The 25758-nt window shown below is 43.1% G+C and overlaps 1 protein-coding gene across 1 annotated transcript; it reads left to right on the top strand.

Moving 5' to 3' along the window:
* Positions 1-22: 22 nt before the first annotated feature.
* Positions 23-13506, top strand: SLC6A14 (solute carrier family 6 member 14; the record flags this gene model as incomplete). The annotated part of the gene is made up of 13 exons (XM_064712870.1): positions 23-191; positions 1946-2077; positions 3552-3713; positions 5062-5197; positions 5958-6090; positions 7901-8041; positions 8992-9220; positions 9305-9430; positions 9522-9640; positions 10820-10919; positions 11314-11423; positions 12420-12587; positions 13188-13506. Coding segments are annotated over 13 exons (1875 nt in total), but the record flags the coding sequence as incomplete, so codon positions are not given.
* Positions 13507-25758: the final 12252 nt, after the last annotated feature.

Genomic DNA, 25758 nt, shown 5'->3' with positions numbered 1-25758 from the left:
ATTGCCCTTCTTGCCTGGTGGGTATCACAAGCCTTCCCTCTTCTCTCCAAAGGACGTCAGTTGCACCGATGAGAACTTGGAGCGTGGCAATTGGGCAAACAAAGCCGAATACCTGCTGTCCATGGTGGGCTATGCCGTGGGCCTGGGCAACGTCTGGCGCTTTCCCTACCTCGCCTACCAGAATGGAGGAGGTACCTGTGCTGAACGGCAGGGTCACGGGGGGGGCACACCTTGCTATCCCCAGGAGAGAGCAGAGCAAGCTCTGAGGCTGGGCATGTTCTGTTAAAGCTGGATGTGAGCTCTACCACCCTGGGAACTGGGATAGAGCCTGCTCATGGGAAAGGGCACTAAGAGGCACCTATGTGCTTTTTTGGTACCAGCTGAGAAGGGAAATAGTATTTAGTTTGAGTTGCAAATTTCCACCTGAGAATACCATCTTCTGAATTACTCATAAACAACGTGTACCTTTTTGTCCATGTGCCAATATCCTCTACTTGTCTAAATAGCTGCTCTCCCTCCCCAGTGCTTACGCTCTGGTAAGTTTATGTTATATACCATACCTGGTGTGTTTATAGAGAACAGTGGAATCCCCTCTGCACCTTTGTTTTTCCATGCAAACACTCTAAGCTGGAATAATTATCTCAATAATTACCCAGATCAAACACTTGGGAAGTGTGAGACAGGGAGAGCCTCTACCTGCTTACACAATGAAGTAGTGGCAAAGCCACGCAGAGGCACTGGCTTCCTTGGCTTGTATTCCAGAGCTTTATCTACTTGCCAGGCGACCCCTGGTAATTAAAGAGTGCCTAAATAGTAACTGCAGAGAACTTACTTATATGTACCTGTTTGCTCTGCCTAACTCTTGTGGAAGTAAAATTCTGGGCTGTAAAGGCAGTACAGCCCACACAGCTGCACATGGAATATAAGGAGGCATTCCCAGTATGGAGTTTTTATTGGAGTGACATGGGTTGGTTTGCATTACTTGAAGTTTTGTTGAAGAAAATAGTGAAAACCAAGTAAGTTGTGATGTCAGCCCTTGGACTAGATCTTTTTTTTCATCTGCTGCAGCAGAGACTTTGCATTTAAAGGCATATTGATGCTGGTGCTTGCATCCTTTTCTGTGCCCCTTTGCCCATGATTGATAAAGACAACTGTTACATCCTTGTTTTGAAACAGAGGAGTAATCCAGTTAATTCTGTGGGACAATTTACTTCCTGAAATTACATCAGGTATTTGCAGTTCCTTGCAGAACTGGGTCCTTGATTGCTTTAAATTCACTGAGAGTGATGAGGACAGATTCCTGCAGGGATATCGTGTTGTGTTTATGAAACTCATGCTCTCGCTTTCCCTGTCTTCTGTGCACACACAAAGAAGTGCCAGTCCCTTTCACAGAACAAGGCGCTCACTGATATCAGGTTAACATGCACTATTAAATGGACTTGAACAAGAGCCATCCTGAGATGATGTTTGACACAGGACTCAGCCAACCATAGAAAATAATCTTCATGCTTTGATGTCCAGTACCTGCTTAACAGGGCAGTTGCAAAACACAGCTGAGCACACACAGGAATGGTTCTGTTCCTCTTTAAATTAAAAGTTGGAGGATTAAATAGAAAGTGGACAAGGTGCACTACAGTTAAGCAGCATTCTTACTTGTATTAGAGCACATCCTCAATAGTTTTTTATAAAATGAATTTACTTTCTTATAAGAGAAGTCATTCTTTTAAGATCAGTTCTGACATTCATTGCAGGTACTACTTAGTCTTATAGAAAACAGGACTTAGAAACAAATCTCTCTATTTCAAAAATAAGTGCGTCCAGTGGGGAGCAGGGGAGAAAGGAGGAGTGTAAAATGGGATAAAACTGTGGTGAATGCTGAAAGATGCATTGTTTTCTCTGTGTGTGTGTGATTGTGCTTTTCCCCCCATTTTTTATCTCCTCTCAGGTGCTTTTCTAATCCCCTACACCGTCATGCTGGCGTTAGCTGGCTTGCCCTTATTTTTCATGGAATGTTCCATTGGGCAGTTTGCCAGTCAAGGGCCAATTTCCGTCTGGAGAATGTTACCATTGTTTCAAGGTTGGTTTTCTTATCTTTCCTTTTATTCTAATAATAAACTGTTGTGAATTAATGATTTCTTAATGAAGTTACTAATTGTGAGACACTGATATCCGTGTTACCAGTGTTCTGTACCCAGGTATATACTTCCTCATTATTCAGTTAATAAACAGATGCTGAGTAAAGATTCCCCCAGAAAGGCTCTTGGTTATGAAAGGTTTTGTCAGAGATTCTTGTGCTCAGCAGCAGATCACTCTCACTCCAGCTGTCCAGGCGGAAGGAAATATCTCTGTTTTGCCGTGTGAGGGAAAAACTCAAGTAAAACAACTTGTGTAATGTGTGCAACAGATTGAAAGTAAACTTTAGAAGTTGACTTTATCACTGGTTTTTTTATCCTTCACGTCCAGTGTAGCTTGTGAGGCAATTGTGTGTTGGATGGGTTAATTCTGTATTTGGCTGCCAGTGTGGGCACAGGCACGCGGGTCTGGGTGCTCTGTGCAATCTTGTGCACAATCACCGAGCAGCTGCCTTGGGAGTCATCTGCTGGTGAGATAAAATAGCCTAGACTCTGGCTTTGTAAAGTGGGGTGCCTCTTGAGATAAGAGAAATCGTTGCATGCTGTAGTGGTAGTTTGAGTTTGTGGTGATGGTTTGTATTTCAAACACTCTCAAAGGGAGATTTGTTTGGAAACAATTAACCATGCGCTTTACTCATGCCTGTCCATCCTGGTCCTGTACCAAGGGTGTAAAGGACTCTGCAATGGTTTTGTTTGTCTTCATCTGCCAGAGGAGTTAACGCAGGAGAAGTTTCCTTCGGATACAACAAGAATTTGCTTTTCACCTACAGAAACTGGTTGCCCCAATATTTACTCTTTTTGCCAGTCTCTGTTCTGCAGCACAAGAAACTTTGATGAAGGAAATCTGTCTATCATAAAGCAAAAGGTTTTAAACCCAGCATATATTTTATATATCTGTAAAGACAGAAACTTAATAATAGTTTCTAAGGTGACTGGTACTGTTTGTCAGGCTTTTCCAAACTCACAGAACAAAACTGATTTTAACAAGGGGGAGGACAGTAATATTGAGAAGATTTACTGTAGTTTAAAGCATTCATTACAGTGGAATCTTTAAAAGGGCTTGGGCAGTCCTAGTAGAGTTTGTTTTAGTAAATTTCCCTCTGAATGGGGAGAGAACAAAATACTGAATTTCTCCTTTAGACTTTGTAAATAGTCCATTCTTCTATGGGCCTGATTCAAATTGTGTTTCAAAAGCATGTTTGAGATGGTCAGTTTGGATCATATCCATCATTTAATGGGTTTGAAATGTCGCTGTTTGTTTGCTGTTAAAAAATATTTTAAAACCAAACAAAAACCAACTTGAACTTCTTCCCAAGTCGCCTTTTAAAAGTCAAGTGAAGGCTATTTGTTTTGGTGGGAGGAGGGGCTTTGCAACCCGAGTTTGAGATGGTTAAGATATTTTGTGTTTTTCTTTCCTAGGTGTGGGCATCACAATGGTCATCCTCTCAACATTTGTGACTATCTACTACAATGTTATCATTGCTTATGCACTCTACTATTTATTTGCCTCATTTCAAAAAGTGCTGCCATGGTCAGATTGCTTTTCCTGGGCAGATGAACTCTGCAGCAAGACAAAAATAGGTACCATACTTACCAGACAGAGTTGAATATTATTGGTTTTGGTAATTGTTATATTTGGTAATTGTTTGGTAACTGTTTTCTGGGTGAAAGTAGAGGATCGAGACAGCTACCCATGGCTTCAAAGGTCCTTCCTGGAGTTTTGTATCTGAACACAGAGGAGTGATGCTTATCCACTTCTTTGCCACCGGTTCTGGATGCTTGGGAAATCTACAGAGAACTGGGCTGAAATCACTTTGTTGAATCCCTTTTGTTTCCTTTTAAATCTCAGCTTTTTTCTAGTACATACATTTCCAATTGCTTGAAATACTGCATTCCCATTTCATCAGGCTTTGTGGCAAAAAGACCCCTTCCATGAGACAACCTAGTGCAGTAGTTTTTATGGAGGTCTTTTCATTACTCCTTTCGTCCCCTGTAGCTATGGTAATCCTGAGCACCACTGAGGCGCTGGTTTCACTCTTCATTAACTCTTTAGAATGTATCTCCACACCATTGTTCTTGTGTTTCACTGCAGAGGTAGGGCCTAAGCACTTACCTCACCAGTTTCTGTATCAGAGCAGTTTAAGGCAAAAGGTGAAGTTGGTGAGGTAATTACCAGTTAGCAGCTGGAAATGTTCTTGCCTGGTAACCAGTGATTATTAAAATAACAAGGACAAGATCAGGATGGATTATATTGTTTGCAGTATTAATGTAAATATATCTCAACCATATATCTGAAAATATCTTCTAAGAGGCCTTACCTAACAAAAAGTTGGTGATTATTTATTGGCAAAACAAAAAAGATTTCAGCACCTAATTTGTAAGTGTTGGGGGAACACAAAACTGAACTGAACTGAGGAAGCTGTCCTGAAATAGGCTTCAACAAGAATTTCCAGTAAATGCTGATGCGTTTGCTGATGAAGTGTTTTTTATTGTATGTTCTGGCAAAAAATTCCCAACCCCAGTTTCCATTCCTCCAACTCTGCTCCAAGGAAAATATGTAAAGTGTTCTAACAAGCCCTCTGCCGCAATCAGATGAATATCAGATACCAGATGATCCATGTGTTACCTTGGTTTGGGACAAAGGTTTTCATAGAGTAACCAAAGCTGCAATTTTAACTATGCTCAGATTTGATTTTTGTAAGTATTCTTGAGGATAAGTAAAACGTGGTGAGCACACCAGATTCTTGGTGTTTTGATTTACAGTCAAGTAGCGAAATGACAGCTGCAAGTGACATTTCAGGTTTGTTTCCAAATCTTGTTAGCAGGCAAACTGAAGCTGTAATTGCTTAGGAAACACATTTGCTGTATCGGTGTGATTTTTTAAATAAGAGTCATCCCAGTATTAATGATTCCTTTTTATTGATTTCAGTAAATGACTGCAATGCAACCTTTCATGGGAATGTCATTCGTGCAAACTACACCTTCGTCACGGCCAACAATCTCTCGTGTATAAATGGCAGCATAACCTACAAACCAGTGCAATTTCCTACCGAGCAATACTGGAAGTAAGTAAATACTTCAAAGAAATTACTGAAAAAATAAATACCTTTTTATGCATTGTGGTTTTGGATGTACCTTTAATTTTTGTCTTATCTTGCAGTCCAGAAAAAATCTAGTCAAGGGACATGGGCATGCAAATCACTAGAGAGGGGACTTAAAATTTAATTGATAAGTTTGGCTTTTTTAAGAGAAATAATGTATAGAAAGAGAAGCAAGTGAGTCAACCTTTAAGCAATTGGAAAATGCTGCCATTTCTAGAAGTCCTCTTCTCTGGAGTCCTGGTAGGCACTACTTGGCATCTTTACACATAGCATATACTTTTCTTTTTCTCAGGAGTTACTGTGTAAAATATATTCACCTTATTCGGAATCTGGGCCTGTTGTAAAATTGCCATTTCTTTATTGCTGCACGGTCTCAATTTGCCTCATGTTCACTGGGTTCCTGGAAACGGATTCTTTTGGGCTCTTCTTTTCCTGTCAGAATTTCATGATTAACACAGACTATCTTAGGTGGGTCTTACAGGAGATGTATGGAGAGGTGAGAGCTGGTAGGCTTCGAAAAGAAGGAAAAATTGTAGTTACATACATATACAGCTTCTCATTGCCAATCATGCAATTCCAACTGCACGCTCTTGGAAGAGGCTGCAGAGTGTTGTAATAGCCTCACACAGCAGCTCATTTTTTCTGGAGAAGTAGCTGAAGAGGAATGTGTGAGGTTTGTGTGCTGTTGCCATCCCCTCCTGATGGGAGCATCATGTGCTTTCAGCAAAGTGGCTCTGCAGCGCTCGAGTGGGCTGGAAGAGACCGGCAGGGTCGTCTGGTACCTGGCTCTCTGCCTCCTCCTCGCCTGGATCATTGTTGCAGGTGCCCTGTATAAAGGAATCAAATCCTCTGGAAAGGTATGTTAGGAAGACCAAGGAGATGACTTTTGGCCTGATTCTGCCCTCCCAATGTCAGTTGGAGCCAGGGAAGTTTAGCACAAGGCAGGATGCAGTCCTAACACACCCGCCTCTGCTGGGCTCAGCATTTGTCTTCCCTTCTGCTCCTCGGCTTCATAACTGTTACATAAAATATGAGTAAGGTGCTGATTACACAGCTATTACTTCACTCCTGAGCCTCCACTCCACTGGGCTGCCCTGTATTTTGGAATCTTGCCGTTGTGCCGGTGATTCCAGCTGAGTTTTAGCTGTTGCCTGGGCCGTGTGATGGAAGCGTGCGTGTGATGGCACACACGGGCACACGCCCTGGGAGCACCCGGTGATTATTTTGTGCTTCCAGTCTGGCTGAGATGGTTGGACCATCCAGGTCAGGTGCTGTGAACAGGTGTGTGTGTGTGCGCAGGTTTCTGGCAGATTGTGAAATGTTGTTTGTTCCCAAGAGTTGAAATTAGTTGTAGGGACAAGGTACTTAGATGCTTGTTTTCAGAATCTGTCTCTGCTGAGCTCCCATTTCCACAAGCTGCAGCATGGTTTTCTGGAGGTTTTTTTGGGCTAGGCTGACTTCAGGCAGGCTGAATTTCATCCTTTCTCACCAAGACCCTTTTCTTGGTTTGGTTTCTTCCTCCTCATACTCTTTTCTCACCTTGGTGTTGCATCTCCATCATTTACATCTTCAGTCTCAGTTGCCTTTGCTCTTTTGTTCACCTTCTCTGCACAGATTTTTTCCCCATTTTCCTTCTGTCATTGTGCCTTTCTTTGGTTCCTTGCTGCCTCCTTTCCTCCACTCAGTATGCGGTCTACTCCTGTTTCGATTTCTATTTGGATCTTTCTATCCTTGTTTCAGTGCTTTGGGGTGGAATATCTGTTCTTTCCCAATTATTTGGCTGCATGGCTCTTCTTAATCTCATGTTCTTTGGGTTTCTGGCAGTTGCTCTTGGTGTTGTCATTTTTTTTCTGGCACCAAGACAATTTTCTTTGGAGAGTAAGGTGAGACTTGGAAGAATCTAGCTGGGCAGGAGCAAGACAGATGAAAGGCAGAGAGAATTGTGCTAGGCAAGCATGAAGGAAGTCTTTGGAAATGTCAGACTCACCACACAATGGCACAATGCTCTGGCTTGGTGGAGGCAGCAGTCCTGGGTCAATTCCCTGTCTGAATAACACTGAAGCTAAGACTCAAGAAACGAGAGTATTGTTGAACGTAGCCTGTGTGATAATAACTGTACTGCTGGCCTTGGTCCCATTGTGCTAGTACAACAGAATAGAACTGTGTCTGAGAGAACCTAAAAGTCCTTGCTCCAGCAAAGAAAGCTTCCAGAGCAGTCAGTTTAAAAAAATTTTTTTGTTTTGGCTTTTTTTTGAGGGATGGTCGGGGGGAATAGCAGAGAGCTCATCAGGAGATAATCCCCCCTTGGTCACCTAGTTTTTCCTGGCTTTCAGCTTGCACTTGCTAGAAGCACTGCCTAGCAAGAGATGTCTGGCCTAGTTGAATCCAGACCTCCAGCAGTAAATCATGCCAGAGAAATACATTTCTGAAACTGGTCAAGTGCGCTCTCAAAAGTGGATATGTGGCTTGGGCCATCTGCTTCTTCTGGAATGCAGCTCCAGAACCGGCTAAGCCAGATGGTTTGGTGGTTGGCATGTGTTCATTTCTCTGGTTGCCTGTTTCTCTTTTGCACCAGCAGACCTTTGCCTAAAGCCTGTCCAGTCTTCCTGCATGAAGGTCTGTGGATCCCCTCACACCTAATGTGTGTCCCTGCCCATCTTTCTGCAGGTTGTCTACTTTACTGCACTCTTCCCATATGTCATCCTGTTCATCCTGTTGGTACGAGGTGCCACCCTGGAAGGTGCTTTGGATGGCGTCCAGTACTACATTGGGAGAGAGTCCAACATCACCAAGCTGATGGAGGCAGAGGTGAGAGGAAGTTCAGCCCCAGAAGTGTGACACGCTTTCCTGGTTATGTGGCTTTCTTCTTTTTTATCCAGTCAGGTCCTTCAGGTCTTGCCCTGTGTTTTGTATCAGCAGCTGGTTGTGTAAAACGTCCAAGCCCCTATTGCAGCTACTCTCAAATTGAAAGACAGTCACCTCCTTTGCCCTCCCTGCCACACCAGTGATGAGAACTGTGCTATTGCTTCTAAACAGTTCTTGGGGACCATGCTGGAGTTTAATGTTAGCAGGATCTGCTGATAAAGTTCTTGCTGATGATTTTAAGGGACTTTATGATAAGGCTGAAGGGATCCCTGAGTTTGAAATTCAGGCCATGCCTTGCCTGGGAAATTACCTTGGGTAATTAGGTGGACCAGGAAGGGCGCCTCATGCGAAGAATGCCAGAACTTTGTTCTGGCTTATGCCAATATTATTGCAGTTTTATCAAAAGCAACCATTAGGTGTGATATTTATTTGTGGTATTTATATGAGTGCTTGGCACTAGCTGAGGGGCTACGTCAGAAGCAGGAGTGGTTTGTTTGGGTCACACAAGTGGGAGGGTACATGGAAGTTCTCACTCCTGCAGCCAGTCCTGGTGGTCCTTATTGTGTCTGTGCCAAGATTCATATCTCAGCAATTCACCTATGTGAACAAATCTAATCATTTCTTCAGGGTTAGCCCACTACGATTTAAGTATTTGTCAACATGCTTGGGATGTGACCTTTAGACACATAGATAGAGATAGTGTTTGTGATTGAGACTGCAAGGTCACCAGCATGTTATATTCTATCCTCCCTAAAATTCATACAAAATAGAATTAGATACACAGGCTGAATGAAAAAAAATACCCTCAAGCTTCAATGGTGCACAGACTTCAATGTTTATGATAAACAGTATAAGTAATACAGCAATTCTCATGTTCTTTTTTCTTTTGGCAGGTTTGGAAAGCTGCAGCCACCCAGATATTTTTCTCCCTTTCTACGGGGTGGGGCGGGCTTGTTGCTTTGTCTTCATACAACAGGTTCCACAACAACTGCTACACAGATGCCATTATAGTTTGTGTGGTCAACTGTGGCACCAGTGTATTTGCTGGGTTTGCAATATTCTCCATCTTGGGACACATGGCATATGTGTCTCAGAGGCCTGTCTCAGAGGTGGTCGACTCAGGTAGGCTGATGGTCACACTGTTGGTATTGGGACTTGCATTGGCCAAGGCACGTCAACAACATCCTTCTCTCCACTATTTTCCAGGGTTTGATCTGGCCTTTGTAGCCTACCCAGAGGCTCTCACTCAGTTACCAGTTTCTCCTCTGTGGTCCATCCTGTTTTTCATGATGCTTGTGCTTTTGGGCCTTGACTCCCAGTTTGCCCTGATAGGTAAGTGGGGTTTTAAGTGACTCATGTCTTTTCAAGTGACCATTGCCTTTCTTAATTTTGCTGTTCAAACTCACTTCTTCTTCCTTTGCAGAAACAGTTATAACCAGCATTCAAGATATAAATCCCACCGCGTTAAAAAAATATAGAGGACCTATAACCGTGGGGGTGTGTGCAGTATTGTTTTTATTTGGGCTTGTCTGTGTTACTCAGGTAAGAAATTAAGTTTTTTGGTAGTGAGTTTAGTTATGCTGCAAGTGATGAAGTCAAATCAAAATACCCTTTACAACTGTTGCTTTCTTTGTGGATAAATCTTAGAGACCCTTGAATTTTGACAGTGTGCCTGAACACACAAGCAAGCAATTCCCGTGGAAAGCTAGAAGAAGGTTTTCTGTGATTATTGAACTGAGACAGGCTTTTAAATAGAAGGCTTTTACAGAGCCTGCGAATGATCAGCCTGATTTATGGTTCCTCAGTTCAGGAATTTATTTGTGTAATCACAAGTACACACATAGAACATGTCCACAGCACAGTGGGTGCTGCTAATAAATGCTGATGGGAACTTTTTGTTCAGAACTCACTACCAAGGAGGACAGGAATTAAGGAATGGCCTGTCCATGTCTTAAAAACCCATTAGCTCATGAGCATTTGTAGATTGCATGGTTCCTTCTCCTGCATGTGTATAAAACATGTTATATAAATAGATATACAGAAAAGGAATTTTAAGTATACTGTGTAAAATTTCTTGAGGCAATTGCTTTTAAGGGTGTAAAGGTTCACTGCTATTACTCCATCTAGAAATAAAGATTTATGTGAGTAATTAGATTGAAAATGTGAAGGAGGAAATTGTGGTGAGTAGACATTTGTATCGTCAAGCAAAGTACATAAGTCATGAAACAGGATGATGGGGAAGCTTGCAAGGGACTCAATCACAAGAGTGTGGAATGGCTCAGAGATTGTTTCCTGCTCTGGGATCCTGCTATTGCATGCTGGTGTTCAAAGCTGTGGTTAACCCCATGGAGAAGTCAGGCATGTAGGAGGATTGAAGCCTCCCAGAAGTGATAACTGGTATAGCCGTTGCTGTAGTTCAGTATAAAACCTTTGGCCCCAAATTTATTCCTGTAAGCTCCAAATTTAAATCCTGCTCTCAGTTGTTTATGTATGCTCTATATATGCATAGATCTTGCTTTTAGCATCTATAGTATTTTGTTAGATGTGCTTTTCAACTTTACAGAGAGGATTTAAAGAAAATAATATTCACAAATCTGTAGCTGACCTGGAGAACTGTGAACTTAAAAAACTCAGAGTCATGATTAGTTAAATTGTCTTGAACAAATGCATCTTATTTGTATGTTACTACTCAAATTCTAACCTCTAATGTTTGTCCTGCAGGCAGGAATTTACTGGGTTAACCTAATAGATCACTTCTGTGCTGGATGGGGAATCCTCATTTCAGCTTCCCTGGAGATAGTCGGCATCTCCCACATTTACGGTAAATTATTTGCATTGAAAACATATTAATTAAACCAAACAATCCCAGGAGCAGTGTATATCATGGAGTCACAGTATGGTTTTGGGGTGGAAGGAACTTGGAAAATCATCCTGATTCCAGTCCCTGTCATGGGCAGGGACACCTTCCAATAGACCAGGTTTCACAAAGGCTCATCCAGCCTGGCCTTGAGCAGCTCCAGGGGTATAAAATACTAATTGTTACAATAAAGAAATTATAAGTTAACCATCTGAATAATAATAGGATTAAAAAAAACTTTAATGCAGAGCTGGAGAAACTGTCCTTGATTATTGCTTTTCTTTGATCACTTTTGAGTAACCCCACGTGCAAGGGAGGTACCTGCTTTACAGTGAGTCCCATGATTGTCTTCCAACAGGAGGAAGAAGGTTCATTGAAGACATTGAAATGATGATTGGAAAGAAGACCAATAATTTCTGGCTGTGGTGGAAAATGTGCTGGTTTTACGTCACTCCTGTGCTGTTACTAGTGAGTGCACATGACTGGGTTGTGTTAGTGTGACGGGATTTAATAACTTAATATTGAAGAGGTTGCTTTGTGAAGATTCAGGACTGACTGCCCAGGCTCTGTGTATAAAGATGGGGCATAGCTGTGCCAGTGAAGTGAACTATGGGCTGTATCTGCTTGCTGATACACTCCCTCCTCCTTTGATGCACTCCAGGAGAGGCTGGGGCTTGAGATCAGTAACTAGAGAGCTGGGTCTACACTCCCAAGGACTAACACAGGGCACCTAGATCCTCTGCCTTGGCAGCTGGCTTATCTTAATTTCAGACTGAGATTGGTTTGAAAACCTTTTGAGGGAAATCCCATTTTTGGGTCAGATGTTCTGCTGTTCTCCTGTCTAACTGAGACCTTTAAATGTCCCGTTGAATGTTTGGTTTTTGTTAAACCTGTACTTCCAATTGTGAGTGTAGATGGTTGGATTATGTTACTATGACAGAATTGATTAACATTGCCAATCCAGGAACAGTGGGAAGTCACTCTGGCCAGTACCTTACCTGTAATCTGCCCAGACTATAGTTTAGAAAATGCTGCTTAAAACGATCCAATTTCTGAAGCAATATTTGCCAATTTCTAATCTTAGGTTCTTTCCTGTGTTCCTGTAAATAATGGAATACAGGAACGCAAAAAACATATAGAGAACGGTACTGGGCTCAGCCAGCAATACATATATTTCCCAAAATAAGATTTAAAGGAAACCTAGAGATTAAGTTGTGTTCAAACACAAATATACTTAGTGCACCTCAGCACTGGTGTCATTTTTCAGTCCTGGCCTTCAGTCTTGCTGCTTGGTGATGACTGAACACCAAAGTCTGCACAACTGTTCTCATACTCAGGAAGTAAGAGGGAACTGTGCAGAACTTGTAGAAAACCCTTCTTTTTATTAAACCAACTTGGAAGCAGTGCAAATTCAATGTTGTTGGAAACCTGCTTTTCTCTTATTGTTTTTGCCATTTTTTCTAGGCTGTTTTGATCTGGTCTTTGATGACATTTTCAAATCCCACTTATGGCTCAATAATATACCCAGCCTGGGGAAACATTCTTGGCTGGTGCATGATCATCTTCAGTATCATGTGGATTCCTGTTATGGCTATTGTAAAACTATATAGAGCTGAAGGAACCCTTCTTGAGGTAAGGGCAAAAAACCCCACTAATATAGCCTCAAATCTGAATTTCTTTGGTATTATCAGGACCACCTGTGCTGTTTTCTCCAACACATTTACTACTTTGACATGTTTTTCAAATGGGCTTTTAGACCAAAATATTATCTCTGGTAGTTGCATCAAAGGTGCATCTCCCTACCGTGTTCTGATAAAAAGATCAAGTCTAATTCTTTGGGAGTGCACACACACCATTTGAGAGAGAATTTTCATCAGTTCTGTTGCTATTCCAGCTTCTTTAAATTCTCTGAAGAATTTCTATTGCTTTCTATCCCCATATAATTTTCTGGAGTTTTGCCTCCCATTCCTCACAGAAGCAAGTGACACATCTGAGATATTCTGCTCTTGGCAAGCTTTCCCAAACAGTTGTGTTGGCCACAGCTTTTCCTGTTCCTTGACCTCAGTGTCCAACACCCACCAACCCCAAAGACACTTGGAACGATTTTAAACAACTTTGGTGATTTGCCATTTGTTGAGCTGCAGTGTGTGCCTAGAGCTATAATTGTACTGAATTTTAGAAGCAGCCTGGACTAAGGGAAGACATTAAATGCCTGTTGGTTTTGCTTTGCAGCGCATTGTCAGCTGCTGCCGGCCTGCAGCAAACTGGGGCCCCTACCTGGAGTGTCACCGAGGGGAGCGGTACAGCCACATGGCAGACCCCACGAGAAAGGAGGAAAAGGAGGACGAGAATCCCCCTCCCGCTGCCGTCTCAGACAAGTGACCTTGAGATGGCTGTTTGGATGACTGCTTTTGAGAACATACATGTGGCTTTCGTCTGTCAATATTGCAAAAAAAAAAAAAAAAGGCAAATCAGCAGCCCTGCAATGAAAGCGAGTTGTATTATTTATTTTTATTGTTTTAGTCTTTGGGGAGGAACACATCAATTAGGCACTGAGATCTCACTAGGTGTGTAGGTTGAGAGGGCAGGATAATCCATTGCAGGCTCCCCAGGCAGCTGGACTGGGCATGATTAACCCCATCCAGCTGGTATCCAGCTGGACTGCAGATACGGGTATGGGGGAGAGTAAAGACATTCTGGTGCTCCCAGCTGGAGCCCAAAGGTGCTGTGTGGGTGCCCGTGCCCTGAGGTGCAGCTCTGCCACCCCAGGGGTGTGCAGTAAGCAGAGGGGAACGGGTGTGCTGCTGCCGGGCACTGGAGCTCAGGGAACATGAATAATTCTTCTCTGTCTAAGCCTTGCTCCCTAAGCTCCTCTGTAAGCCAGCTGGGAGGCTGCTCAGGATTTGATGTTGAGTATACTCTGTGTGTGTGTGTGTTGTCTAAACAAATACAAATATTGAGTGGCAAAAATTGCCTTCGCAGGAAATAAGGTTTAAACATGGTGAAAGCAGGCTGCCTTCTATTTCTCATTCCCCTTGGGATCCCTAAAGAGCTATCTTCTCTCTCATACCCTGTGCTCATCCCTCATCTGTCTTTAATTCAAAAACGTCATGTTTCCATATTCTCTGGCTCTGCAGAATGAAAGGGTAACCATTGATTTCTGGTTTGTCTGCTCTCCTATTTTCATCAATGCTTTACCCATCAGGTTTTTTTCTGCTTCTTTCAGTCAGATTTGGGTTTTCCCTTCCAAAGGAGACCCAAAGTGCTTTTAAAAAACATTCAATCAGTGTTATGGTAGGGCCAAAAGAAGCAGAACTTAAAGTGAAGGTTACAACTACTTTGTAGTGCTGTTTATCCAAAATTTGCTGAAATAATGAAATTAATGAAAAGTTACGAAGTTTGTAATGTATTGGGAACACAGACTTGAGCATCTACATAGGCAGGAAGGGTTTGGGTGAAGACAAACTGACTTGTAATACAAGTGAATCCAGGTAAAGGGGAGAAAAAAGACTGAGGAGAGAATGAATATATTTGGTGTGCTGAAGAAGACCTCTCACTGTGATAATGGTTCCTTGGGAACAAAGCAGCAGTGTTCAGCTGTCACGTCCTCTCAGGGCTTTGTCACTTTTTCTGGACATGAAGGAGTGTGGATACTGGCTTTCTTGCTCAAGCAGCATACCTTGGTTTATGTTTTATACTTGGGGAGTTTTTTGTGGTTTTTTTTTCCTTTTTTTGGTGACAAATCAACACTTTATGATGAACAAATGTGATTTCCCCCCTGTTTTTAATGATTCTGGAACTGGCAAATAAAATGTCATTTTCTGTTTTTAATGTGTTTGGACCTAGAAACTTTTAATTTTGTGTGTGGAGTTGGTGGCCACAAAAGCTGCTATGATCCTAAGCCTTTGAGAGCATGAAGTGGAAAGATTCAACCTCCAGGAAGGTTGCAATGGTCTTGTTTTGGAGTGGGCTCAGAAAGTACAGAAAGTAATTAAATGGGAATTTATATAAAGGACTGTGGGACTGGAGGCTGTACTAGAAGCTGGTGAAGAGGAGCCTTTTCCTGCACTCCAGCTGCTCTAAGATCATTGTTCAGCCAGAAAAGAGGGCTGTCAGTAGCTTGGAGAGGCTGGGAGCAGGCTCCAGCTGCTGGAGCTGACAGCAGTTCTCACCTGGGAAGGGACAGACTGGGGGAAGAGAGGGAAGTTAGTGAAGCAGTGAGTGAGAGCAATGAGGTGGTGGGGAAGGACATTGGACAAAACAGCTTCAGAAAGAATTCAGGAAATTTTTTGCAAAGGAGATGCTGAAGGCTTGTACCAGCCGTCTACTGCCCTGCAAGAAACCCCTGCTGCTGCACACAGGGCTCACTTGGGTAGACTTCAAGCTCTAAGATTCATGTCTGCAAACTTTTAACTCATTTACAAGAAAAAGAACATTGTTGCCAAGAGAAATGCATTGAATTTTCTGCTGTGTCCTCTGCCAGACACAATCAGATTCACATTCAACACAGTTTGGGTGCAGTTTCATCTGGACATCTCTCTGTATTGCACAATCTCTTGAGTTCTAGACTTTCATTATTTTCCTTCAAGCAATCAGGAAAGCAGAATTTCTTGGCAGAGTTTCTTACTGTAATTTAAAAAAGTATGGAAACCATGACTGGCTTTGCTATGGGCAGCCTGAGTTCCACAGAGTGAAACCAGCACCAAACACCAATGATGGCAGATCCCCCTCCACCAGTGTTAATCAAAGTAAGGTAAAGAAATTCCCTTTAAAAGATGAATTGTGGCATTTTCAAGAAAGCAGAGAGCTCATGTTCACCTCTACCACCTAACCTGGATTCTTGCAAGGCAGCTTGTAGCTACACATACATGTTAGTGAAATACTAGCAACATGAAGACAGACAGAATTTCCCCAGGTGTTCTGTGGCCAGAATGATTAAACACAAGCAGATGACCACCAGGAATTTTGGTTCTTAGTTTTACTTTGCTGAGTATTGAAGTACTTCAAAGGCAGAAGAGGAACCTCCAGGTAAGACCCCAAAAAGCAAACCCACATTGTACACCCAGGACAGGCTGGGAAGGCAGATGGCAATGTGGGAAGGAATCACAGAGTGTTAAAATGCAGCTGTTGATGAGAGAAAGGAGAATGCTTATGGGAAAATCCAGAAGTGTGTAGATTATGGTGAATTAATAACAGTGTTTGGCAAAGACTAAAATAATGAGAGGAATCTGTCATATTCCACCTGTTCAGATAGAGCTCCAGGGCTGTGAAATGACGGATCAAATTAAGGTGTCAGGGAAAAAGGCTGTAGTGAAAGACTGATTGCTGAGATATTAACCAGACTCTGGAGATGGTGACCTGGGAAAATCTGCTGTGAGGGAGAGTCACTGGAGGGAGCCCTGGTGCAGCTGGAGGGTCTGAGGCTGCACAGCCCTGAGTGCGCTGCTTCTTCTGTGATCTTGGAAAAGATCATCTGGGATTGATGTTTCCATGAAATCACTTTGGAAGGACTGTTTTGAAAATTTTCATCCAGGAAACTAGATAGCAATTAGAAACAAAATTAATTCCAGGGTTGTTTAAAAAAACCCAAAACTTCCCATGAGTATTTCTGTACAGATCAAAGTGTTTCTGGCAGGCTTTGGCCAGTCTGTCTCCCTCAGGTGAGGACACAAGAGCCTGGATGTTAGTGTGGAGCAATGGGGCAGGCAGCATCCAGCCTTGTTTCCATCACTGCCCTCCAGGCTGGACAAATCTTGTGGCTGTGCCACGCCTGTGGCCACCTCCAGGCTTTGTGCAGGTGAGAGCTGATCATGCTGCTGGGGGAATCCTGAAATCCAGACTCTGTGGTTGATAGCAGACCCCTGCCCTGAGCTGCCAGAGAGTCACTTTGTTGTCATCAAATGAGACCTGTCTGCTTGTGCTGGGATGATCTGGGATGATGCTCCTGCCATTAAGATGTTCTGGAACTGTATGCTCAACTTTGGAGATGCAGACTTTGATTAAATCTGGGATTTATAAAATAAAATCAAAAGGAGTGGGAATTAAGTGGGATAAGGCTCAGGCAAGGAGAGATGTCAGTACACTGGGAACTAGCAGAGTTGCATTGTCCAGCTCCCATACTGGAGTTTCAGCAGGGCTAACTTCAGTAATAGAACTAAGAGGCACAGGCATGGGTGGAGAAGCACCTCCATCTGCTTTAAAAGCTGTGTTCCTCTAGAGCTCTGAAATGTCACCAGATATGTGCTAGGATCTGCACTTTCACCAGCCACAGCACTTTCTGAGGATGTGGCTGGCCATTGGCATTGTCTCACTGAGGAACATTTAATAGAGGCTCCTTCTGCACCCCAAACCCTTACAGAACCAGATAGTGCTACACTTTGTCTACTAGATGTATTTTTCCAACTTCAAATCTTATACTTTTATGAAATATGAATGAATGTGTGTTCATTTGCTCCTTCATTTCACCTTCCTGAGGGCCACTGATGGCGCTTAAAATGTGTCTCCTGTGTGTATATGTGTGTGTGTTATGGATGGATGGATTTTTGCCAGTGTGGATGGAAGAGGCAAACCAGCCTCGTTCTCTGTGCTTCCTAATCCCTGCCTGGTGCATGAGTGTGCAAATGGCTTCAGGAGCAGGGGTTGCTCTGCTCTTGCTGAATCCCAGTGCTGCACCTCAGTATTCTGCTCTTCTGGCATTAGAAATATGTTTTTCATTATTTAGTTTTAGTTTTAGAAAGAATCTACAAACTACTTTCTTATTTTGAGCCTAGACACTGTCTCCACTGCAGAGAATTGAGAAATTCCTACATTTAAGCTCTGTTGCAGCAACGTGGTCATATTGATTCCAGTTACCAACAGCAGCATAGCTTAATAGCTTGAGTCCAAGCATGGACTTTGGAGCTGGTTGTAACAACAGAGTCACCTTTTCATCCTGGAAGTGATGAATGGCTTAGGCAGACTAGGCAGGAAAATAAAACCTGTCACTGGGAGACAGATGAGGGCAGTATTTCCCTTTAATGTCAGGACATGTGTGTTCCGCTCTGAAAAGGTTTTCATCTTATGTGGGCTGTTAAGTGTCTAAGCTCTTTCCAGAGGAGCCTTGCCAAATATTCTGCCTCTTCATATAAAAGTGGGGATCCACATTGCTGGTGACACATGCAGAAAGTATAGGAAAAGCAGAGATTGTCTTCACAACTCTGAGAACTCATTTGTGTTAAGGAGGTTTGCTCCCCTAATCTGGTATTTTCTTTAGCATTGTTTTCTGTTTGTGTTGTGGGATTTTTTGGGGCATTGGGGTGGGGTTTTTTAATAATTATCTACGGTGAGTGGTGTATTTCCTGTTTCCTTGCTTTTTAGAAGGACGAATAGCTACAGTAGGCAACAGGGAATTGTGTTAAAGAAATGACAGTGCCACAGAAGTGGACAAATCTCCTGCTTTTTGCGTGTTTATGTTGTTGCCTCTGTCTTTGTAGTTATGTTGTATCATGACCAGGCTGAGGATGATATTTAACAGTTGAGATGGGGAAGGAACTGTCAGGACTGATACTATTGGTCCTGAAAGGCTTTTCCCAAAGATCTGGCTCCGGTTTTTGCTCATATCCTCTATTCTTGGGCTGTTTAGGGTTTGTTCCTCTGAGCCAGATAGCAGCCACAGCATTCCCATAGCCAAGGTGACTCTGTAAGACCAAGCCAGGCATGGTTGAATCCTCTCCCTCCTCTCGCTGCAGTGCTGCAATGGATGAGTTTGTATTTTACCTCTTGGGCTTTCAGCTGACAGTGGGATGTCCTGGTCCTGTTCTGCATGTGGCAGCACTGAGCCAGCAGCTCCAACTGCTCATCTGAGTTTGAAGATTCATTAGCCTGCATTTATCAGCTCTTGCCAGGGAAATGGTGAATAATGAAGCCTGGTTCAGGTAATGAAATGATCTCCTTCTCACATCTGATTACATCGCTGCTTATTATTTCCTTGGTGTGTAATTTTACTTCTCTGGAAACTTGGTTTGTAAACACTAATGACTGTGCAGCTGTGGCCTGAAGTTAAACCAGCACTGCAGGAGCCTGGAGAGCTTTGTGGCCTGGCTGTTGGCTTTACTGCTTGTGCTGCTTCAGCTGCTGGGAGGGTGGGGACAGCCCCTGCCCCAGGGCTGGAAGGTACAAGGAGCCCCATCAGAAAAGGTGCAGCCCTTGGAGTTCACCAGGAGCAGCTTTTTCCCTTTGTTCAGGTATCAGTGTTGGGATTCAGCCTGACTGCCCTTCTTTGGCACTGAGCTTCTCAGAGAGATATCTACCATGATGCTTCTCCATTTATAATCAGCCAAGAAAAAGACATATTCTTCTCATTTCTTCCTTTATTCCTTTTCTTCTTGAGTAACTCTCTTAAACAAGCAGAATACTGCAGGCTATTCCAGGTGTTTTATGTGAGAATACTAAAACTGTTTTCTCTCTACTAGAATGACTTTTCTTGTACATCTTAGAATCGCATTTGCTTTTTCCATGCCAGCATCCATTTGGCAGCTTGGTGTCATCCTGGGTTCACCAAATGCAGTCAGAAATCCTCATTCTTAGCCCTGAGGAACTGACTTTGCACCAAGTGCTTTTTGTCCCTCTGATACAACATCAGAGGTCTTCCAGTCTTCCTAGGCCCCCACTTTACTAACTTCCTTCTCCAAACTGTCTTTGTTTCTGGAACCCCCAGTTCTCCAAGGATAGTATTTGTACCTGTGAGAGACTTTTTTTGAAGGTTAAGCAAACGAAAGGTGCCAATTCAATGTGGGTAGCACACTGGAAACGTCTCATATATCCATGCTAAACTCAGATCTTGGGTAAATCCCTCCTTAGTAAGACAGCTCTTTGCCATGGTTTGTGCATGTGTTTCTACAATGTGCATAGTCCAAAAAAATGCAGGACAGTTTTGAGTCACTGCTGAAGAAGTGAAGTCCTGTTTATGTAGGATGTAATTTATTTTGAAGCAGCTCTTTGCCCCTCTGCAGTCCTTATTCATCTTCTCAAGATGAGTGTCTCATTTTCCTCCTCATTATTGCTTTGCCAGACTACATGGGACTCCCTTGTGCCAGGCACTGCACAAGCAAGGAGCAGAGGAGTCACAGCATGAGTGAAGCCACCCCTGAGTGTGCAGGCAGACACAGCCAGTGGTTTAACACTGCAACAACACAACACTCCTCCACCAAAGCCCCCAGGCTGCTATGCAGAGGCTTGTGTGAGATTTTCACTCTCCTGCCCTCCCCATGCTCTCTTGGGTGCCCATGCTTCTCTTAGGAGATGTGTCTCCCTCTGGTCCCTTTGGACACATAAAAGTTGCTGGAAGCAAATCTCATCCTATGTGTAGGTTGTGTTTCACCCAGCATGGTCTCCTTAGAAGGATTGCCAAGACACAATTCAAATATTTGAGGAGGCATTTGGCTCTGTTCTGGTTGCTGTGTTGTTCGTTACTGGTGCAAATTGTGCCCAGGGCAGTGCCTCCCACTGTGCTCCTGCATTGGTTACAAACCTTTTCAGCCACTCACTGAGAGGGAAATTTAACCCCACAATGAAGGGGGTCCTAGTGATATCTGACAGTTTATTGGCCTGACTGGTGGTATATGACTTCTCAGCAGGAGCTGAAAAAAACCTGAGTCATCCTTGTATTAAAACAAGTGCAGGGAAAAGAAATTTCCACACAGAATGGTTCAATCCTTTTAAATTAGAGGGTTTTTTCCCTCCTAAACTATTGACTAATGGACTGAAATTTTTGTAAATGCATCTGTTTTTGAAGACAATGCAATTTTTCTTAGGAAAGAAAATAATTAAGTGACAAGGGAACAGCAAGTCTGTCCTTGTCAATGTGTTCCTCTGGCTCAGCTGGGGAAACAGGTGTGGAAAACATTTAAATTAAATGGTTCTCCAAACTCTGAGTCAAAATGTAAACTGTTAAGATTCTGATGGTTCTGTTTTCTCCGGGGTTTCACACATTTTTGCCCTACAGTCCAATTGTTGCACCATTCCAGGAACCAGTGACCTGGTGCAAAGCTCATCAGCGCATTATTTTCCCTAGTAATAAAAGCTGTGATTGCATCCCAACACCCCAAATATTTTGGATGATTTTCCGTGGGTCCTGTGATCTTTGCTGCTCGCATTGGGCTGCTCCCGCTTGGTGAAGCTGCACTTGGGGCCACCCCACCTTTCAGCCCATGTGGACGCAAATGCTGCACGTGCCAAGTGGCCCTGTGCTGGACCAGCAGCTTTGTGTGATCATCCCAGACCCTGGGAAAGTCAAACTGGGGCTTTGCCAGAGCAAGGACTGGCTTTTGTTTGGCTGCCATGAGCTTTGTCCTTCTGCCATGAGCTGTTACAGACCCTGCCCCTTGTACCCAGGACACTTCAGAGCCATTCCAGGTTCTTTTACTGTGTTTGCTTGCATAGATTCCAGCTGTAACTCATAACCTCCACTGGATTTGGCTCCTATTAGGACAATTCTTAGCTGCATTCCTGTGTCCAACAAAGATTCTATTGCATCTTCTCCAAAAACACAGAACTGATGGAAGGAAGCACAGCAAATGTGGCTTATGGGTCCTCCTGTCTTTGCTTTCCCTCTAAAGAAACGGATGTCAAAAGGCTCATGTGGTGTGAATTAGGCAAGATTAACCAGAGACAGTGGAGTTTGGGCTTGGTCTTGTTTGTTTCTTTAAATACTATGGTTTAGTATCTTATTTATGGTTTCTAGGCAAGATTTTTCAAATGGTAGAGGTACTATAAAATTTGGAGGAATAGGGACAGTATAGACAGAAAATACAGGATCTCTCAGTAACTGGATAGAGGATTTCTTTTTTTAAAGCAAAGTTGAAGTTTACACACAAAAAGGGTAAGGACTCCTTCATTGTTTTGTTTCATTGACAACACTTAAAATTATAAAAAATATGAATCCAAGTGTTCTGAGTTGATTAAAGCCTCATGTTGGTGCTTGTGCAAAGAACGCTTTACAAATCAACAAAATTCTGGTTTTGTTATAAGATGCTGTAACTATTCCTTTGATTGACCTGGCCATGGTGAGGAACAGTTAAGGAGCTTTTAGTTCTTGGTATTTGCATTTGAGTTTCCTTAGGGCAGACTAATCCCTGATATGGGGAGGAGGGGACTCATCTGGAGAGAGCTGCAGCCCTGAGAGTGCAGGGACAGCTTTGGGCTGGGAGTCTGCAGGTGAATGAGACTTTCCAAAGCAATTCCTTGCTCTTGCTGTGTCAAATTGTGCTGCTGGAGAACATCCAGTTGTGTGGAAAAATATTTCCTGACTCACTTCTAATTTCATAAGCCACAAGCCCGTCCAGGATTGCTGTTTATCTTGTCTAGGAACCAAGATAGAGCTCTGCTGCATATTTAATTAGATGGGGGAAGGCAAAGAATTTTAAGATAAGATTATCTTCTGTTCCCCATCACAGCCCTCGTGTAAGAAGTTTTCATGGCATGCAAACCAGAGTCTGATAGTAAGCCACTTTTTTTTGAGGACACTGAAAACAGTTTTGCAGAGTAATACTTTTAATTTTTTTTTTAAATACTCATATGAATTCTTTTCTGTGTATGAAGAAAAAGATTAGTTACATGTTTTTGTGAAAATGAACAAGGAGGTATAAAGAGATATGTGGGAACCTGGGGCTCTTGGAGGAATAAACACTTTCATTCCTATGGCTGTTGAAAGCAGCAGCAGAAGGACAAGTGAAGAGAACCTGAGTCCAAGTTTCTCATTGCTGCAATAATTCTAACAATAATCAGAATTAAGGCACTGGGAATAACAATATGAAGTTAGCCATAAGCCAGAGCAATGGAGTTTCACAAACACAATTGGGTTTATATTGTGGTCTCTCAGTTCCAGTTCTGCAAAGGTTTTTGAGTATGTTTAGGGGCTGGCTGCTAGTCCTTGCTGTGGAGGCAGCTGAAGTAGCAGAGTTTGAGCTGGCAGAAGGGCTGTGAAGAGGATGCAGAACCATGATGGAGTCCTGTGAGGTTTTGTGTTTAGTTTAAATCTTCAGTGTTGGCAGCAGTGTGCAGCAAGTGTGGCAGCTGCCTATCACTCTCACATAGAAACCAGAAATGTCACAATTCTGCACCACCACAGCTGCATCCTCTGCTCTGTCTGAGCTAGTCTGGTCCTTTGTGACTCAAAACCCTTCAGATCTGTGCCCTTCCCTTGCAGTGAGGGCAGAGGAAGCCTGGGCAGTGCCTGTAGAGCTGGTCAGTGCTTTCTGTATTGTCCAGGGCTTGCTCAGGAGTTGGGGTGCTGCTCCCCTCCTGGCAGAAGCATGCTGAAGGCAGAGGAGATGGTGCTTTAGACCCAGTTTTGCTAATTCTGAACTCTGAACAAGTTGTTACTCCTATTCAATCAACTCCCTACATGTGATCTTAATGCTCATGAAATACTGGCTGCCCTTTGGTAATGAGTCACTGAGGGGTGTCAGTGATGGCTTGGTGTGAGAGTGACTGGCTGAGCCTCCCGTGGATGTGCTGTAAGCTGGCCAGAGGGGATGTGCATGCACTGACACAGGCGCCACACACCTCTAAGGAGACCAAAGTTCATCAGGCTGCTCACGAGTCTGCCTTGGTCCAAGAGCATTCTGCATCTCTCTGCTCTTCAGAAAGGGATCCAAGTTGCTCTGGGCCAGAGGGAGACCCACAGGTTGTAGGGAAAGCTGGAATTCCTAACACAGAGGTGCCTGTAGCTTTCATGCACTGCAGTAAAACTCAGCCTGTCATTAAGCATTCATGGTGCCAGACAAACAAATAAAATTCAGGAACAAGTAACTGCCTTTGTCGTTTTGTGGGGACCTCTGTGTCTTTGCACTTCCAAATGCTGGCATAATAAATCCTGAAGTGTCTTTTTGCTCACAGCAGACATGATTAATACAGCTGTTAGCTGGTGTGTCTGCTAGAGGAAACAATTGACAACTCCTAGGTGAGCAAGCAAGAGGCCTGCAACCCCCACAATTTTCTCCCCTTTTGAGAAATTAAGACACAATATAAAAATGTTCCTTTTTTTCCTCTTCAAATCCATAATCAGACATGACATAAAGAACAGTCACTTCTGCAATGAGTATTTTGGAGAGTGCCTGTTTGAGTGGGGATGCTCTGATGTTCTGCACAGCTGGAGCCCCTGTGGGGCCGGGCAGGTCCAAATGTGACCCAAGCACCAGGGCAGCACATCCCACCCGCTGCCCACAGCCCCTGCTGCCCTCCTGGCTTGGGGACCAGGAGGATGTCCAGGTTAACAATGCCTGTTTTCACTCAGCAGCTCTTGCACAAGGTGAGAAGGGAGCTCGTGGGAATGCTCAGGCATGCTGGCCATAAACTTCAGGCTATAAATGCATCTTCCCTCATACCCATTTTACCACAGGGAAATCCTGAGCAGGACACAAATATTCTCTCTGACTTTACCAGCTTTCCCTTCTGCTTTTTTCAACATAATCACATCCACTGATTTCTTCTTGTTTGCAGGTCTTGTTTGCAGCTGGAAGCTCAAAACACTATTTATTTTCTGTATGAGTTCCTAATCTGGAAATGGATCTAATTTGCTTTACCAAATTACAAGTGAATTAAGATGAACACATTGTGCTGTGTCCGGATACATAGTGGTGCTTTCATGAAACAGGAAAAAACACATTTGTCACTGCTGGGATTTTCTTCTTTCCTCAGTATCATTAACTCCTTGTTCCCAAAAAATATAAAAACATCTCCATAAATGACAGTGTTTTTTCTTGGGGCAGAAGTTGAGGAGCCAGAGCTGCATCTGTTTCACATCTTTCATCCTTTCAGCCCCTTCAGAATATCCCTGCCCACACCTGCAGTACTCTTCCCCTGCAGTCCCTCCGCTTGCTCTTGGACACGTTTTGATTATTTGCGATATTGCATTTGATAGCATTGCTAAGTGGTTCTGAAAATTTTCCTTTTGGCAACTGCTTCTTCACTTTTGAATGGATTTTTTTTCCTTACCTGTAAATCAGCTTTAGGGCCTTGCATGTCTAAGGAGAGTAAATACCCCACAGCTCCAAATGAAACAAGTATTTTGCATTTCCATTTCCTGAACCATCAGGAAGAATTTTGTGCAAAATGCAGGAGAAATGTCAGAGTGATAAAGCAGCATTGGTTGTGGTTCTTTCTCTGGTTAGAATAGTTGGTGTTATGGAAAACATTCAGTACTATCCAGACTTTGTGGAGGGCAAATACTTTATAGGTATCACTACATTTTAATGACAGTTTTACCGACTGACAAATACTACCTCTGCTGAGATTTTTGTTATAATTTCTTAGTTTACTGTTTTAAACCTGAAGCATATCTGAAGTATTTTTTCTTTGCTAGGAAAGTTTGCAGTCTGCATGTGAGATGGACTCCCTATACTGCATTTATAGGTACAGACATCAACTTTATTTTCCTGCCACCAAACCACATTTATTTTGAGTTGTGGTAAACACTGCTCCTTTTCATAAAATCTGTTTAAAGCAACTGATTTGCAAGATTATTTTGGAGCTGAGAACAATTAAGAACTCTAACAGCTTAGCCAGCTGTGATAATTAGCACTCTCTAAGCCTGTCTTTGGGGAAATACAGCACACTGTCTTATTTTAGTTCTTCCATAGTGGGACTGAGAAAACAATGTAAATAACCAGTGTTCTCCTGAGCAGCTCCTTGGGATGGGGAGCCTGGGGCAGAGTCAGGGCTGGGTGTGAGCTGCCCCAGCCGTGATTTGTGCCCGCCCAGCTCCCAGGGTGTGTCATTTTGGTAATCACAGCTGATAAATTCAACTCGTCATCATGATGTAAGC

The sequence above is a fragment of the Zonotrichia leucophrys genome, chromosome 4A (genome assembly GCF_028769735.1).
Source record: "Zonotrichia leucophrys gambelii isolate GWCS_2022_RI chromosome 4A, RI_Zleu_2.0, whole genome shotgun sequence".
In the NCBI taxonomy this organism is placed as follows: Eukaryota; Metazoa; Chordata; class Aves; order Passeriformes; family Passerellidae; genus Zonotrichia; species Zonotrichia leucophrys.
Note: the sequence above shows the minus strand (reverse complement) of the source record. Positions and strands in the feature narration are given on the sequence as shown.